At 34.9% G+C, this 14,785-nt stretch overlaps 1 protein-coding gene across 1 annotated transcript; it reads right to left on the reverse strand.

The window, feature by feature from the left end:
- Window positions 1–13,924: 13,924 nt before the first annotated feature.
- Window positions 13,925–14,758, reverse strand: LOC122316292. Its single transcript, XM_043132824.1, has one exon. It carries the CDS (start codon window positions 14,756–14,758, stop codon window positions 13,925–13,927), a length of 834 nt encoding a protein of 277 aa, XP_042988758.1.
- Between the last annotated feature and the right edge of the window lie 27 nt (window positions 14,759–14,785).

Consider the following 14,785-nt stretch of genomic DNA (forward strand, 5'->3'; position numbering starts at 1 on the left):
TCTATGATAAAATGTTATTAATAAATAATATATATTTATAATATTATATATTTAAAGCATATGATTAATTAAATTTTCATGTTTAAGATTAAACTTTTATTTTATAAATTATAATAACATCATATATAATTATAATTTATATTATTATATATATTATATATAAAATTATATATAATATAAAATATATTATAATTAATATTATTAACAAAATAAATAAATAAAAATATATTAAACAGTACTGGTTTAGTCCAGTCTAAAAATGAATGAAACCGAAACCGGACCAATCCAAAACCGGCACAACCGATCTGGTCCTGGCCGGTTTTCCGGTTAAAATTTACACCTCTAGTTTCAAGGGTTTAGTGATATCGATCTCCACTTTAATCCTTATAAATTTATTGCAGCACAACTCAAATAAAGGATCCACATTTACTCCAAGAAACATACCAAGAGCACTTCCTATCTTGGAAGCAATTTTTTCTGTCATTTGGTTTCTGGTGAGGCCATGAATCTGGACTTGAAACAGTGATGTAGTTAGATTTATCTCTTTTCATGTTGATTTTATAGGATAACTTTTGAGGATGAGAAGATGTCCTTTGAAGTTCCAAGGGGTTTGATTCAAGATTCGCCTTTTGTCACCATCATTTTGAAAAATAAAGAGGAACGTGTTTACATCTAGATTTTCAATGTGAAACTTGCTAAGGAAACTCCAAGCATCTCTGAAAGAGGCGTGTAGAGAAATTTTGTTTAGTGGGCGATAAGCCACTATCCTTCCAATGAGAGCTAACTCAGGATCTCCAACAGTTTGATCATCTTCCGGGGATAAGTTTAAACTTTCCCAAGAAAGAGCTTTTATATGGTGGATTAAATCTTCCATATCCATGGTGGAAGGGAAGATTAGAGGGGATGAGTACAGAGATTCACTACTAGGAGTTGCAGAGAGAACTCTATTCTTGAGAGAGAGCGAGCGAGAATTAAGTGTAGTAAATATACAATTGGATGCATTACTCTTGTTACATGCGAAAAAAAATAAAGAGTTTTTATGTTCTTGATAATCGAAAAAAAAAAAAATATATATATATATACATGCCTAATTTTTTACAATAATTTATATAATTATATTTAAAATAAATTACAGTTTATAAAATAATTTATGAAATATTTTTATAAAATAAATTATAAAATTATTATTTTATAAAATACCTTCTTTTTAAAATATGATATGTAAATAATTTATATTTTTTTATAAAATTATGCAAAAAATTCTAGACATTCAAGGTCAATTAGTATTTTTCTAAAAGAGTAATACAAGATATAGTAGTAGAATATACAACCTCGCACGTGCGCTCTCTTTGAAAAAAACATAGGATCTATTGTTTAAAAAATAATTTTTCATGTGTATCTTAAATTTATTTATTTTTTTCAAATGGAGTGCGTGAGACTTACGCACCCTAAGATTGCAGATATTATTTATTTTTTTGTTCGTGTAGTGAATTCTATTTTTACTAAATTAGCCACCGGTTTAGAAAAAAAAAATCAAATTGGAATACCTTACTACCGTAACGAAACACACCCTATGCCCAATTCCATCGCTCCGCTGCTATTGGCCCCAGTTCGCTGCGATTGCTAAAAGTATTTGCTTGTAACACACCTAAGGTACTTGATAAAAATAACACAAATATGCTCTCTTTAAGGGAGCTCCTTCAAGAAAATGAGAGGGAAAATGATTGAAAAAGGATAAAGAAAGAAAGTTCTATATCATTCCAGAATTTCTTACCCTATCCATCATCTAAGTACATATACACCCATGAAAGCCCTATAGTAGAGGCCATCGGCCTTTTAATTCCAAACTAACAACAAATAAACATAAGTGGAGATACAAGCATATGGGCTTAACTAACACAACCCTATCCCATATAGAGAAATACAATAAAATTAAATAAAAAACATTAGCCTTTTGAGCCCATAGAAGCCACTGAGCCTAAACCTCTAAATCTTTATGACCCCAAACCAAAGCCCACAATGACTTTGGTCTACTCTTGTGGATGAAGCCTAACAAACCCTCCCATCAAAACACCTTATCCACAAGGTGTAATTACACTTCAACCCTTCCAAAATATTAGTAACTCTTATAAAATGTAGTGTACTGTACTGCTATCACTTTTTGCTTTATCTATATCTCCAACAAGTAGTACCCAACAGCTGCCTCTAGGCGTGTTCTATAAATTGCTTGGCATCGTTCACCCATTGCACCAAATTTGGTAATTGGATTTGAGAGATAAATGGTCTCCTCGTTATCGACTCATTGTCATAAAAACCACGTTAAAATCAAAATTAAAACCAAGTTTTGTTCACCAAATTAGTGATTTCCCTCAAGTTCTATTCTCATTCCTCTATCAAAGAGCCAATGAGCTGTTATTATAAAAGCCTTGAGGGAAAAGATAGGCACTATAAGAAAATTTCAAGAATTCCGTCCCATTTCAAGATTTATCCCATAGCACCCAAAAACAGCCATAAGTAGCAATTCATCTAGCAATTGAAGAGCAACATTCTATTGCAGTGTTATTAGCACTACTAACATTGTTAATTATGATACAAAGTACTTTTATAATCCTCAAATCTTTTACACACTTATTCATCTCCTTCTTTTATATTAAAGGAAGTGCCAAGTACAAAGTTTCCTTATAATAAATAGATTCGTTTTTACTTAAAATACTGAATTCATAAATAAGAGTACGCGGAAGCATTTATTAAAATTTCTTAAAACTCATACCATAAAAATCATAATTTAAAATCTTTGTATATGATTTAGGCTACTGTCATACCTTTTTAAACCAAGTCTCATCCTACAGTTTTACCTTTATAAATATTTTGAATTGTGGTGGTTTAAAAACATAAAACAACTAAAATGAGTTGATGATTCAATAAGAAACTCTTCATAACATAAATATACTTAACATAAAATTTTTCATAAAATATTTCATTCTAAAAACTTAAAATCATGATTGTCTATACTAATGCTATAACATACATAACTTATCTTGGCTTATTTGACTTATCTTAGTTATTTGACTTATCTTAGTTATCTTAGTTATTTGACTTATCTTATTTATCTTTTTGACTTATCTTACTTATCATATTAGTCCACATATTTAACCATGTGTCCAAGATTGTACAATGGCCTTACATCATGCTGCTACAAGGAGCCATAAATAATATTATAGCATATTATGGTGGACCACCCTTAGGTCCATGGTTTGCACGTCTACTCATAAATCACATTGGTACTATATATCTAGATGGCAATTTGGTTAACTATTCTGAGCTTATCTTGATCTTATGAAAGCTTACATGTCTTATGCAATATGAGATGCATAATACATACATAACTATAATTAATAGGATGAAACACGATAAATGATGTGCTTGCAAATATCATAACATGCATCATACGTAAACATTGGCTTCCAGAGAACTAGCTTTAATAATATATATAATTAGTTAACGTATGGAAATTCTAATTTATGATCAAGCTACTTATCTCGTAGCATTAATCCAATATTTCCGGCATAAATCGATTACGTGAACTAGAAGGAAAGAGAAAATGTAAAGGATGTTGTGAGATGAATGAGGTAGTCAGCTATTGGCATAGTGAACATGGAACATGTATGATGCTAGACTGGGTATCTTGAGTCTAGCCAATGCACTTACAGAGGTTTATGGTTTTTTCTAAATAATACAAGGAATGAAGATATTTATACAAAGATTTGGGAAAGGGTGCTGACGAGTTCGAGTTGGACTCGATCGAAATCATTCAAAAAGAGAGTTTAAATTTAAAAACATGATCTACTAGTTAATTCAGTGTAGGATTGGTGGTGACTAAGACTGCATAGAAGACTTCAACCAGTGATAATTTTAAATTGAAATATATTTATAACAGTCGATCTTTAAATTATAAAAGGAGTCTAACTCGTTCAATAATAATAAATGAGATTTAACCTAATTATTGAGTCTAATTAAAACTCTTAATTAACCTCAATAATTTATCACTCATGGACTTGTCTAATATGTCCCATTAAATATAATTTAAGATGAATAAAAATTATCAATATTCCGACCTTAAAATTATTAAGTCGGGTTGTTACAATCTAACTCCTCATTCTCATTAAGAATACGTTTATATTCTATATTTATAGGTACTTGACTACTTGCACAGGAAATAGATGCTCTAGATCTGGGTCTAGGGGCGGAAGTACTCATCAGTGTAGGAACTGTAGTATCCCCTTGTGGACAATCGTCTCGAGTTAGTGTAGCATTCATATTTATATCAATTGCGCTGAAAAAAAAATTAAAAAAACAGCCAATAAAAACATGCTACGAAAAGAAAAATAAAGGAATTTAAGAAGTACGCAAAAATGTCAAAAGACTGTATCTTTGGTTTTTCTAAATAACATGTTTATGGAGGCATAAGTTATTTATCATTTGATTCATTATTCAAGTGCGTATGAGAATACCAACAAAATAAGGATGTAAGTTCGTTTGTGGCTTATAGCCTCCAAGAGAACAATATACAAACTATTAAGAAAAGCTACAGTAAAATGAAATGTATAAGTTACTCCATCTCAAAAATAGAGTAAAAAAGCCCGGCCGAAGAACTAAAGTCTCCTCTAAATTCTCTCTGAGAGAGAAAATAGGTGGAGTGAGTACTCTTGGTGCTCGTGGAGTGACTAAGGAAAAGCTTCTCCTTAATTCTTGTAACTGAATTAAGGCGGGAAGGAATGGAGGATTTGGAGACTCGATGGGATCAATTTAGCTTGACTAAAGATGAGAATACAGTCATAGAAGTGGACTCGATCGACTTGGAAGATACTGCACAGAAGGAAGAAAGGAGGTTGGCTTGTAAGTTGTGGTCTGATCGTCGAGTGGGAAAGGAGGTGGCCAGATCGACTATGGCTAAGATCTGGAAGGTGAGTAGCTCATTTTCTTTCCAAGAAGTGAGTACAAACCTATTTGTGATTGTATTTGAGTGTAAAGAGGATGCACGACGTGTATTGAAGGGTAGGCCATGGCTATTCAGTAGTTATGTCCTGGTCCTCAAGGTGTTTGATGGATTTACTCATCCGAAGCAAATGAATTTTGACAGTGAAGATTTTTGGATCCAATTGGTTAATCTACCTCTTGTTTGTATGAACCGAGAGGTAGGGAAGCAGATTGGAGATTCAACTGGTGTGGTTAAGGAGATTGATGAGTGGAGAGATGGATCTGGTTGGGAGGGCATTATGAGAATCAAAGTTGAATTGAATTTAAAAAGAACTATTGCTCGTGGAAGAACTATGAATCTACTTGGAAGAAAATACTGGATTCCTTTAAGATATGAAAAACTGCCTAGAATGTGCTTTAATTGTGGAGTGATTGTTCACGGGGGAGAAGGATGTCCTAAACCAGGTGTTGGTGTAAATGAAAAACAGTATGGAACCTGGCTTCAGGCTAGCAATCTGATGGGGAGAAGGAGTGGGATTCCAAGTGATGATAAAGTAGGTTCTGGCTATGTTAATCATGAAGCTGAACATAGGGAGGGGAAAGGTTATAAAAAGAATGAGGGGGAAGGGGAGGATGAATTAGATCCTGATAAATCTGTGCCAACAGGTAGTGATGAGGTGTGTGTTGCAAGTGAGGGGGTTATAGAGCAGAGTAAGCATGTTTTGAAGCCAGAACTGGAAGAAAAAAGGACTAGTATTTCAGTGGTCAATAAAACAATTGATGAAATGACTGAGAAGCTGGAAAATGAAAAAAGTGAAGGAGGTTTGTGTATGCTAATGGCTAGTAATGAAAGGCCATCAGAGACACTGAATGAGGTGGAGGTAAATGAGAGTGGTGGTGTATTAAACAAAGGAAGATGGAAAAGAAGGGCCAGGGTACTCAGAAACTCTGACAGGATTATGGTGTCTTCTAAAGGCAAGCGTGGTTTACAATTGCTTGATGAGGATCCTGATTTGGAAGAAAACCAGGTGAAGAGAGGGAAGTATGAGGGGGACTATGGAGAGAATATGGTTTCTAAGGACTTGGCGGAGGCTGTTAACCAGCCCCGCCAATCATTATGAAAATACTAAGTTGGAATTGCCGAGGGCTTGGGAACCCTCGGACAATTCAAGACCTATACCTTTTGGTAAAGGAAAAGAAGCCCGAGATAGTCTTTCTCATGGAAACAAGGCTATTGACAAAGAAGTTTGAGTTTCTAAAAAAGAAAATGGACTGTGAGGGTTGTTTTGTGGTGGATGCTAGAGGTAGTAGTGGGGGGCTGGCTTTGTTGTGGAAAAAGAATGTTAGTGTTGAAGTGACTAATTTCACTCAGCACCATATTAGTGTGATGGTGGGGCAGGATGTATCAAAGACAAAGTGGCTTTTGACTGGTTTCTATGGCCATCCCGAGACCTCAAAAAGGAAATCAACCTGGAACATGCTGTCAAGTCTGAAACCAGTGAATAATCAAGGATGGTGTGTGATTGGAGATTTCAATGAAATTGTAGCACAATCTGAGAAAGTGGAGGGGAAAGAAAGGCCAGAGGGACAAATGGATGAGTTTAGACATTGTTTGGAGGGTAACAATTTGTATGATTTGGGGTGGAGGGGAATGAAATTCACATGGTCCAATAAACATGCTGATGAGTCTTTTACTAAAGAAAGGCTTGACAGAGCAGTTGCCAATCCTCAATGGATGGATCTGTTTTCAGATAGGAGGGTGGAGACTTTGATTGCTAGGCAATCTGACCATAAGCCAATTTTGTTGATAATAAAGGAGGTTAATTGTTTTGCTGGTCCCAGAAGAAGATTATTTAGATTTGAAGCCAAATGGACTCTGGAGGAAGAGGGAAGAAATGTTGTTGAAGCTGCTTGGGCAAGAGATAATGCAGGCCAAACACCATTAAAAGAGGTCCAAGGAAAATTAAGAAGATGCAGGGGTGAACTAATTAAGTGGAACTCACTAAGAGTTTCTGAAGGGGAAAAGGAGATTACAAAGCTGAGTGAGTTGCTGGAAAAAGAGCAGAAATGTGAAGGGGCCCATAATGCATTGATTATAAGAAGATTACAGAAGAAGCTTGGCTTAATTCTTGAAAAGGAAGATTTAAAATGGAAGCAAAGGGCAAAAAGAAATTGGTATAAACTTGGTGATAGAAATACCAAGTTTTTTCATGAGTGTGCTACTCAAAGAAAGAAGAAGAATTGTATTTCTGAAATTCAGGATGCAAATGGAGTAAGGGTGGCTGATCAAAAAGGCATTGAGGAGGTGTTCTCTCAGTATTTCAGAAACCTTTTCACTTCTTCAAATCCATCACCAGAAGATATTGAAGAGGGATTAAGAGGAGTTGAAAGGAGAGTTACTGATGCTATGAACTCAGAACTGCAAAAGGTCTTTATATTGCCAGAAGTTGAAGCTGCACTTAAAGAAATGGGGCCCCTTAAGTCTCCTGGACCAGATGGTTATGGAGCCTATTTTTACCAGACCTACTGGAGTGTCGTTGGGCAGGAGGTATGTCAAGCTGTCCTATCCTTTTTGAATGGCAAATGTGAACTTGATTGTAATATTAATTTTACTTATATTGCCTTAATACCTAAAGTTGAAAAACCTACTGTAGCTAGTGAGTATCGTCCTATAAGCCTATGTAATGTGCTATACAAGATAGTGTCAAAAGTGCTAGCTAACAGATTGAAGAAGGTGCTGCCGGAAGTGATCTCAAAGAACCAAAGTGCTTTCATCCCAAGCAGGCTCATTACAGACAATGTCATGGTTGCATATAAAACTTTGCATACCATGAAAACAAGGCAAAAAGGAAGGGTTGGAAGTATGGCTTTGAAGCTGGACATATCCAAAGCCTATGACAAAATTGAATGGAGGCTTTTGGAGGGGGTGATGAGGAAGCTAGGCTTTGGGGAAAAATGGATTAAATTGGTTATGGATTGTGTTACTTCAGTAACATATTCTGCCTTAGTAAATGGACAGCAAAGCAGTATTATAAAGCCATCAAGAGGAATTCGTCAAGGAGATCCTATTTCTCCTTATTTGTTCATCCTTTGTGCTGAGGGTTTGAGTTCACTTGTGGATATGGCTGAAAGAAATGGTGAAATAAAGGGGGTTGCTATAACCAGAGGAGGTATAAGAGTAAATCATCTACTCTTTGCTGATGATTCTGTCATCTATGGAAGAGCAAAACTGACAGAGTGGTACAAGATTCAAAAGCTGTTAGGCACATATGAAAGGGCCTCGGGTCAGTGTTTAAATAGACAAAAAACCACCATTTTCTTTAGCTCCAATACACCCATGGCTGTAAGAAGACAGATTCAGGAAGTGGCAGGGGTAGCTGTTTGTGGCAATTTTGAGAAGTATCTTGGTCTTCCTTCTATTGTAGGTAGATCAAGATATAATGCTTTCAAGCATTTAAAGGAGAGAGTTTGGTTGAAAGTAAATAACTGGAAGAATAAGTTCCTTTCACAGGCAGGGAAGGAAGTGCTGTTAAAAGCTGTGGTCCAAGCAATACCAACGTATTCTATGAGTGTTTTTCTACTCCCAAGGAAATTATGCAAAGAAATAACTGCTGTAATGGCAAGATTTTGGTGGAGTCATATGCAAAATGATAAAAGAGTCCATTGGAGGAGCTGGTCAAAGATGGGTGATGCTAAAGGTAGAGGGGGGTTGGGGTTTAGAGAGCTTGAATGTTTTAATAAAGCCATGTTGGCCAAGCAAGTATGGAGGATCCTGAATAATCCTCACTCTTTGGTGGCAAGAGTAATGCAAGAGAAGTATTTCAAGGGGAAGAGTGTGCTAGATGCTAAGTTGGGATACTCTCCATCTCTGATTTGGAGGAGCCTTTTTTCTTCTATTGGATTGATAAAAGATGGCCTATCATGGAGGGTTGGAGATGGGAATGTGATAAAAATATGGAAAGACAGATGGGTACCTTCATCCTCTTTCCATTTACTGCAATCTCCTGTGAAAATGATTCCAGCTGAGGCAACTGTTAAGCAGTTAATTAAGGAAGGCAGTGGTGAGTGGAATAAAGAGCTTATTAGAGAGATCTTCAACAAAGAAGAGGCTGAGGCCATTGGTAATATTCCTTTAAGTAAGATGGGTACAAAGGATAAAATGAGATGGGGCTGTTCTCAGAATGGCTTATTTTCTGTAAAAAGTGCATATCACCTGGAACACTCAAGGATAAGGGCTGAAAAGGGTGAATCCTCAACTATGAATGCAGATGAGTTTGGATGGAAGTCGATATGGAAGCTGAAGGTGCAGGGTGTGGTGAAACAGTTCCTGTGGAAGGCTTGCCATGACTTACTTCCAACCAATCTGAACTTAAAAAGGAAGAAAATAGGTGAAAATAGCCTATGTCCTATCTGTGAAAAGGAAGAGGAGACCACTGCACATGCTTTATGGTGCTGTTCAGCTGCTTCAGATGTCTGGGCAGAGAATGGTAGTCCAGTTCATAAGTGGGCTTGTTCTGCAGGTCACTTTATGGAGCTATGGAAGCAAATCAACAGCTGTTTGGAGGAGGATGGGGTAAGTCTTGTGGCTTGTATGATGAGAAGAATATGGTTGAGAATGAACTCTTTTATTTTTGAGAAAAAGTTTGAGAGTCCAAAAGCTTTAATTCTTGCTGCCATGCAGAATATTGAAGATTTTAATACTATAAACAATTCCTTAAAACCTGATCGAGTTGACAGGAGGCTGGTTAAATGGGAGAAACCTGAGGCTATGGTCTGCAAAGTTAACTGGGATGCTGCACTGGATGTAAAAAATAAACAAGTGGGGATTGGGATCATTGTAAGGGACTCGGAGGGTGAGATTCTTGCATGTCTGTGTTCAAGACTTTCTGTTGCTGTTAAGGCTGTAGTGGCTGAGGCATATGCACTGAGGAGAGCTTTGTTTCTCTGTTTGGAGCTGGGACTGCAGAAAGTGTTGTTGGAGGGTGATTCCCAGGTGGTAGTGAAGGAAATAAACAGTGATGCTGTTATATGGGCAGATTATGGCGTAGTAATTGAGGATGTTAGAAGGTTGTTGAAGAATAATAGATGTTGGTCTGTAAATTTCAGTCATAGAGAGGCTAACAATGTAGCTCATTCATTAGCCAAAATGGCTCTTACTTGTGATGAAGAAATTGTATGGATAGAGGAGGGCCCTCCACAGATTATGAATGCTGTGTTGAGGGAGAAATATTGTAATGATTGATTGTTGATAAATGAAATATACATGTCATACTTTCAAAAAAAAAAAAAAAGAGAGTAAAAGGTTGTGATATCACAAAGGATGAGTTACTGCATCCTAAAAATAAGGTAAAAGGCTGCCTTAAAACTCACAAAGGACAACAACTTGAAATTCTCAATGTACCCCTGTAAAACCACGAAATTGTCTACCAATTTTCTTGAACAAATAAGTTAGATCTCAATTATTAAGATTATGAAACGAATCAAATACTTTAAAATAAATAATCAAACTTGCAAAACACAACGATTGGTTACGAAGGGAAACCCTTTAAAGAACTCTTTAAAGGTAAAACCCTACGGGGCAGCCAAACCCAGGAAAGTCAATCTTATTATTTGAAGAACAATTACAAACAATAATCAATTACAAAATATTTGCAATTCGACTCTCTTACTTGCCTAGACAAACGACTCGTTTGTCTTCTACCGCAGTAGCAATCAGAATCTCTGGCGATTTTCAAATGTTGACTTTCCTTCTGGAACTCCAGAGGCTGAAATCCAATCGATGTTGCTACACACTCAAAGCACGATCACACTCAAGAAGATATGAAAAATCCTATGAAAATTCTCAAGTGAATTTTCTCTCATAAACGCTCAGAATCTCCTCTGTAAAATTCGTGGCTTGAAGTCTTTTTTGAGAAGATACAAAACCGAATCCCTTTAAATAGAAAGTCTGAAAAGAGTTCTAGTTGTAGTAGGACTCTGCTGACGGTTAGCAACAGACGCGAAAATGCATCCCGATGGACTACTAACATTTCGTGATAACTTCTTCTAATATATACTAAACTCTGTTTCAGATTTCTTCTGGATAAGGGCAAAACTATCAGAACTCGATTTTGACTGCAGGGCCTTATCTAAACAACTCCTAAAACTTCTAGATAGACTCAATATTATTTAGATACAAATCAATACTTATTTTACATTCATCCAAATTTAATCAAATAATGATAAGAGAAACCTGATCATTTATCCAAATTTAATCAAATAATGATAAGATAAACCTTATTATTTAATCATCTAATCCTAGCCAATTTTTGCTTTTACAATCTCTCCCTTTGGCGGATTGGTGACAAAACCAACTTGATGAATGTTTTGCATATACAATCTTCCCTTTGGTGGATCGGTCACAAAACCAACTTGATGAATGTAGTGTGTACCTAAGACAAAAACAACCAGCGGACCAAGATCCTGTGAAAAATATCTTAATACAGTAATGATAAGAAATGACATAGAACATTATTTGAAACTAGTCTCAATAATAATCAAAGGTTATATGTAATGTAAACTTACAAAAAGAAAGTGTTCTAGTCATCATCAATAACCATATTCAATACTTAGTTCTCACCCTCAATATTCTACTGCTCCCCCTAAAGTATATAGTTCTCTCCCTCAATATTTTGTTGCTCCCCTTTTTATATTTTCAGCAAATTCATTAAACTCCTACTTACTCAAACTCCCCCTAAATTTTATAATATCAAAATATTCCAATGTTCCAATGTGCTCTTCCAATACTCCCCCTTTTTGTCACTAATCTAACAAGACACAAAATAGAATAAATATCACTTATATGTGCCAAGATGAAAACACTAAGGAAGAGCATGAATGCACGTGTCTCAATTTTTCATGGATTAAATGCATATGATGTATGAGCATGAATGTATGTTAAACAATAAACAAATGATTGAGACAACTTGGTTGAGACAAAAAGAAAAAACACTTGGTGGGCATACCATGAAAACCGAATGACAAAGATCAAGAATCCACTCAAAAAACGTCCTCAATACATGCATAGAGTAGATATAACAAAAAAAATAGAGATTAGAAAGAAATAAAAAAATTGAATTTTTTCTTTTAATTGAATTTTTTTTTTATAAACAAAACAAAAGGGCAAGTAACATGCCTAAATGCATCTTAATTCAAACATAGTGTAACTCATAAAACAAATTCAATAGAGTACACCCTCTTATTTGCAACAATCACTATGGATGTTCACTTCTCATAAGATCATCAATATCAAAGTTCATGTGAGTGTGTGAGTGAGTATACTTATAACATATCATTTTTATGAATTCCTTTCTTCAATATCCTTTTTTTTTTTTTTTTGATACCTTTATTCATGAATGATTGCTTCTTATAGATGCTCACAAGAGTTTGTTGTTTCACCTTAAAAGTCAAACTTTATGCTAGGGCCTAGATACATGAGCATCTTCTCTAAACACTAGTTTGTATACTCCCTTTTTGTGTTCATGTTTGTTGCTCATCTTTTTTCATAATGATTAGAGCAGCAATTTTTTCTATAAGAACTTTAAGGTGGTAGATCCGTGTAGGGTGTTTATCTTTTTCCGTAATGAATTAACACCGACTTTTTCTATATAGATCAACTCTTTGTATTTGGCAAGAGGAGAGCTCTTTATTTTGTACTAGGTTCAACTAATATTAGTCAATTCAAGGTATGAACTCTCTCTTTGATGAGCATCTCATTAAATGATGTGAACTTTAATTATAAAAAAACATACATATAAGTTTCTCACTGTGCATTGAAAATGAACTTTGCCAAGATAATCCATAGGGTTAATATACACAAAGTGAATTGCACAAAGTAGAGAGATGCATAGGTTCAGGAATTTATTAAGTGAGAACACAAATGCTCAAATTTTGACATATCAAGCATGCACTTTCCTTAAAGAAAAGTTTTGAACCAAACCATAATTTTTTATATTATATTTTTCTTATTTAAAACTGAAAAACAGAAACATAAAACAAAACAGAAAAATAAAATGCATATCCTAGGCTAATGTAATAATATAAACGATGCAAGAACATGCAAATAGTCCTATCAATTAATGTAACATGACATCCTTTTTAACCACCCATTTTACTTTAAATTTTGGCCTATTCTTTTCATCAACACCACTTTGTATGATCTTTTCTTTATTTTGAAAGCAAAAATCTGCTAGTTCACCAAGTTTGAGACTTAAAAAGTTTATCTGTTGATTCATATCACAAACTTGATTCTCTAGACTATTTCCTTTCCTTTTCAGATTTTTTTCACATCCATTTTTCTTCACTTTATTTAAGTTAAAGCAATTTGGCCTTATATGACTAATAACACCACAATAATGACAAGTAGGAATAAACTTACCTTTGGACTTACCTTGGTAGGGCTTCTTTGTCATTGATCTATCATATGAGGCTCTTGGAACATGAGTTGTAGACACGGCCTTCTTTGGAGTTTCCTCATCTTGACTTTCTTTAACAAAAATGATATCTTTTGATGAGGTGGCAGCGGATGATGAGTCTTTAAGTTCCATACCTTGGGAAGTCATATACCCCAAACCCGTGCGATCACAACTAGATTTTTGAATACTCAACATCTCTTCTAATTTTTGTGTTGCTGTTTTTTCTTGAACCTTTTCCAACTCTTTTTCTAATGCAATTTTTTGATCCCTTAATCTTGCTATTTCAATATCAGAAATTTTGAATGCCTCAAACAAGTTATTTTTCTCACTCTCCATATTAGTGAATTTCTTGTACAGCTTCTTGTTGAGTTTCTTTAATTTGATCACTTCTTCACACACATCATTGTAAGCTTCTTGTAAACTCAACTCATGATCATCCACAACTAGAGCAACATCTTGCTTATCAATATCAAGTCTCATCTTTACAACGCAAGTCATAAACCCTCTAGAAACATCATTTTTACTTTTAAAGCAAAATTAAAGTAAATTCCAAGATTAAGAAGACAACCTGCTACATGTAATGGACTATGAAGCTGCTTATCCCACCTAGCATCAATGACCCTAATGAATGACATAAACACAGAAACTTTGTTCTTCAATCTTGCTTTTATATTTTCTTTGGCTTTCTCCATTGCATCATACAAGTATCCCATTGCAGGCTTCTCATCACCATCGACAAGTCGTAGTACTTGAATCAAAGGCTCGTTGATTGTTACAATAAACTGATATTGAACCCAAAACTCTCTATCTTCTAGAACAATCCCAGCTATCTCCTTACTTATATTGCTTTTAGAATAACTTGATACAATCCACTTATCACAAGTGAACATTTGTTGAAACTCTTTCTTAAACAACAGTAAGCATTGGATACTTAAAAAATTTGTAGCAAACCTTGTGACTACAGGGCGACATAAATCATGACCTTTGGTGAAGTCCTTTCTCATCAAAGTCAAAACCCAAGCATGGTTATAAATGAATTTCGTTATCTTCCTTGCCTTCTTTATAGTTTCATCAATAATAGGAAAATGTCTGGGATCACAAAAATTCTCTAACATCAAATCTATACAATGAGTTGCACAAGGGGACCAAAAAAAAGAGCCATACTTTTGTTGTAACTTTTTTCCTGCAGCCTTATAACTCGCATCATTGTCTGTTATGAATTGCACAATATTTTTCACCACAACTTCTTGAACAGCTTCATCAAAAATGTTAAATAATTTTTCAGCATCTTTTTTAAGACCCGATGTATCAATAGATCTCAAAAACATTGTACCTTTTGGGCAATAAACCAAAAA

This window comes from Carya illinoinensis, chromosome 7 (assembly GCF_018687715.1).
Source record: "Carya illinoinensis cultivar Pawnee chromosome 7, C.illinoinensisPawnee_v1, whole genome shotgun sequence".
Lineage (NCBI taxonomy): Eukaryota > Viridiplantae > Streptophyta > Magnoliopsida > Fagales > Juglandaceae > Carya > Carya illinoinensis.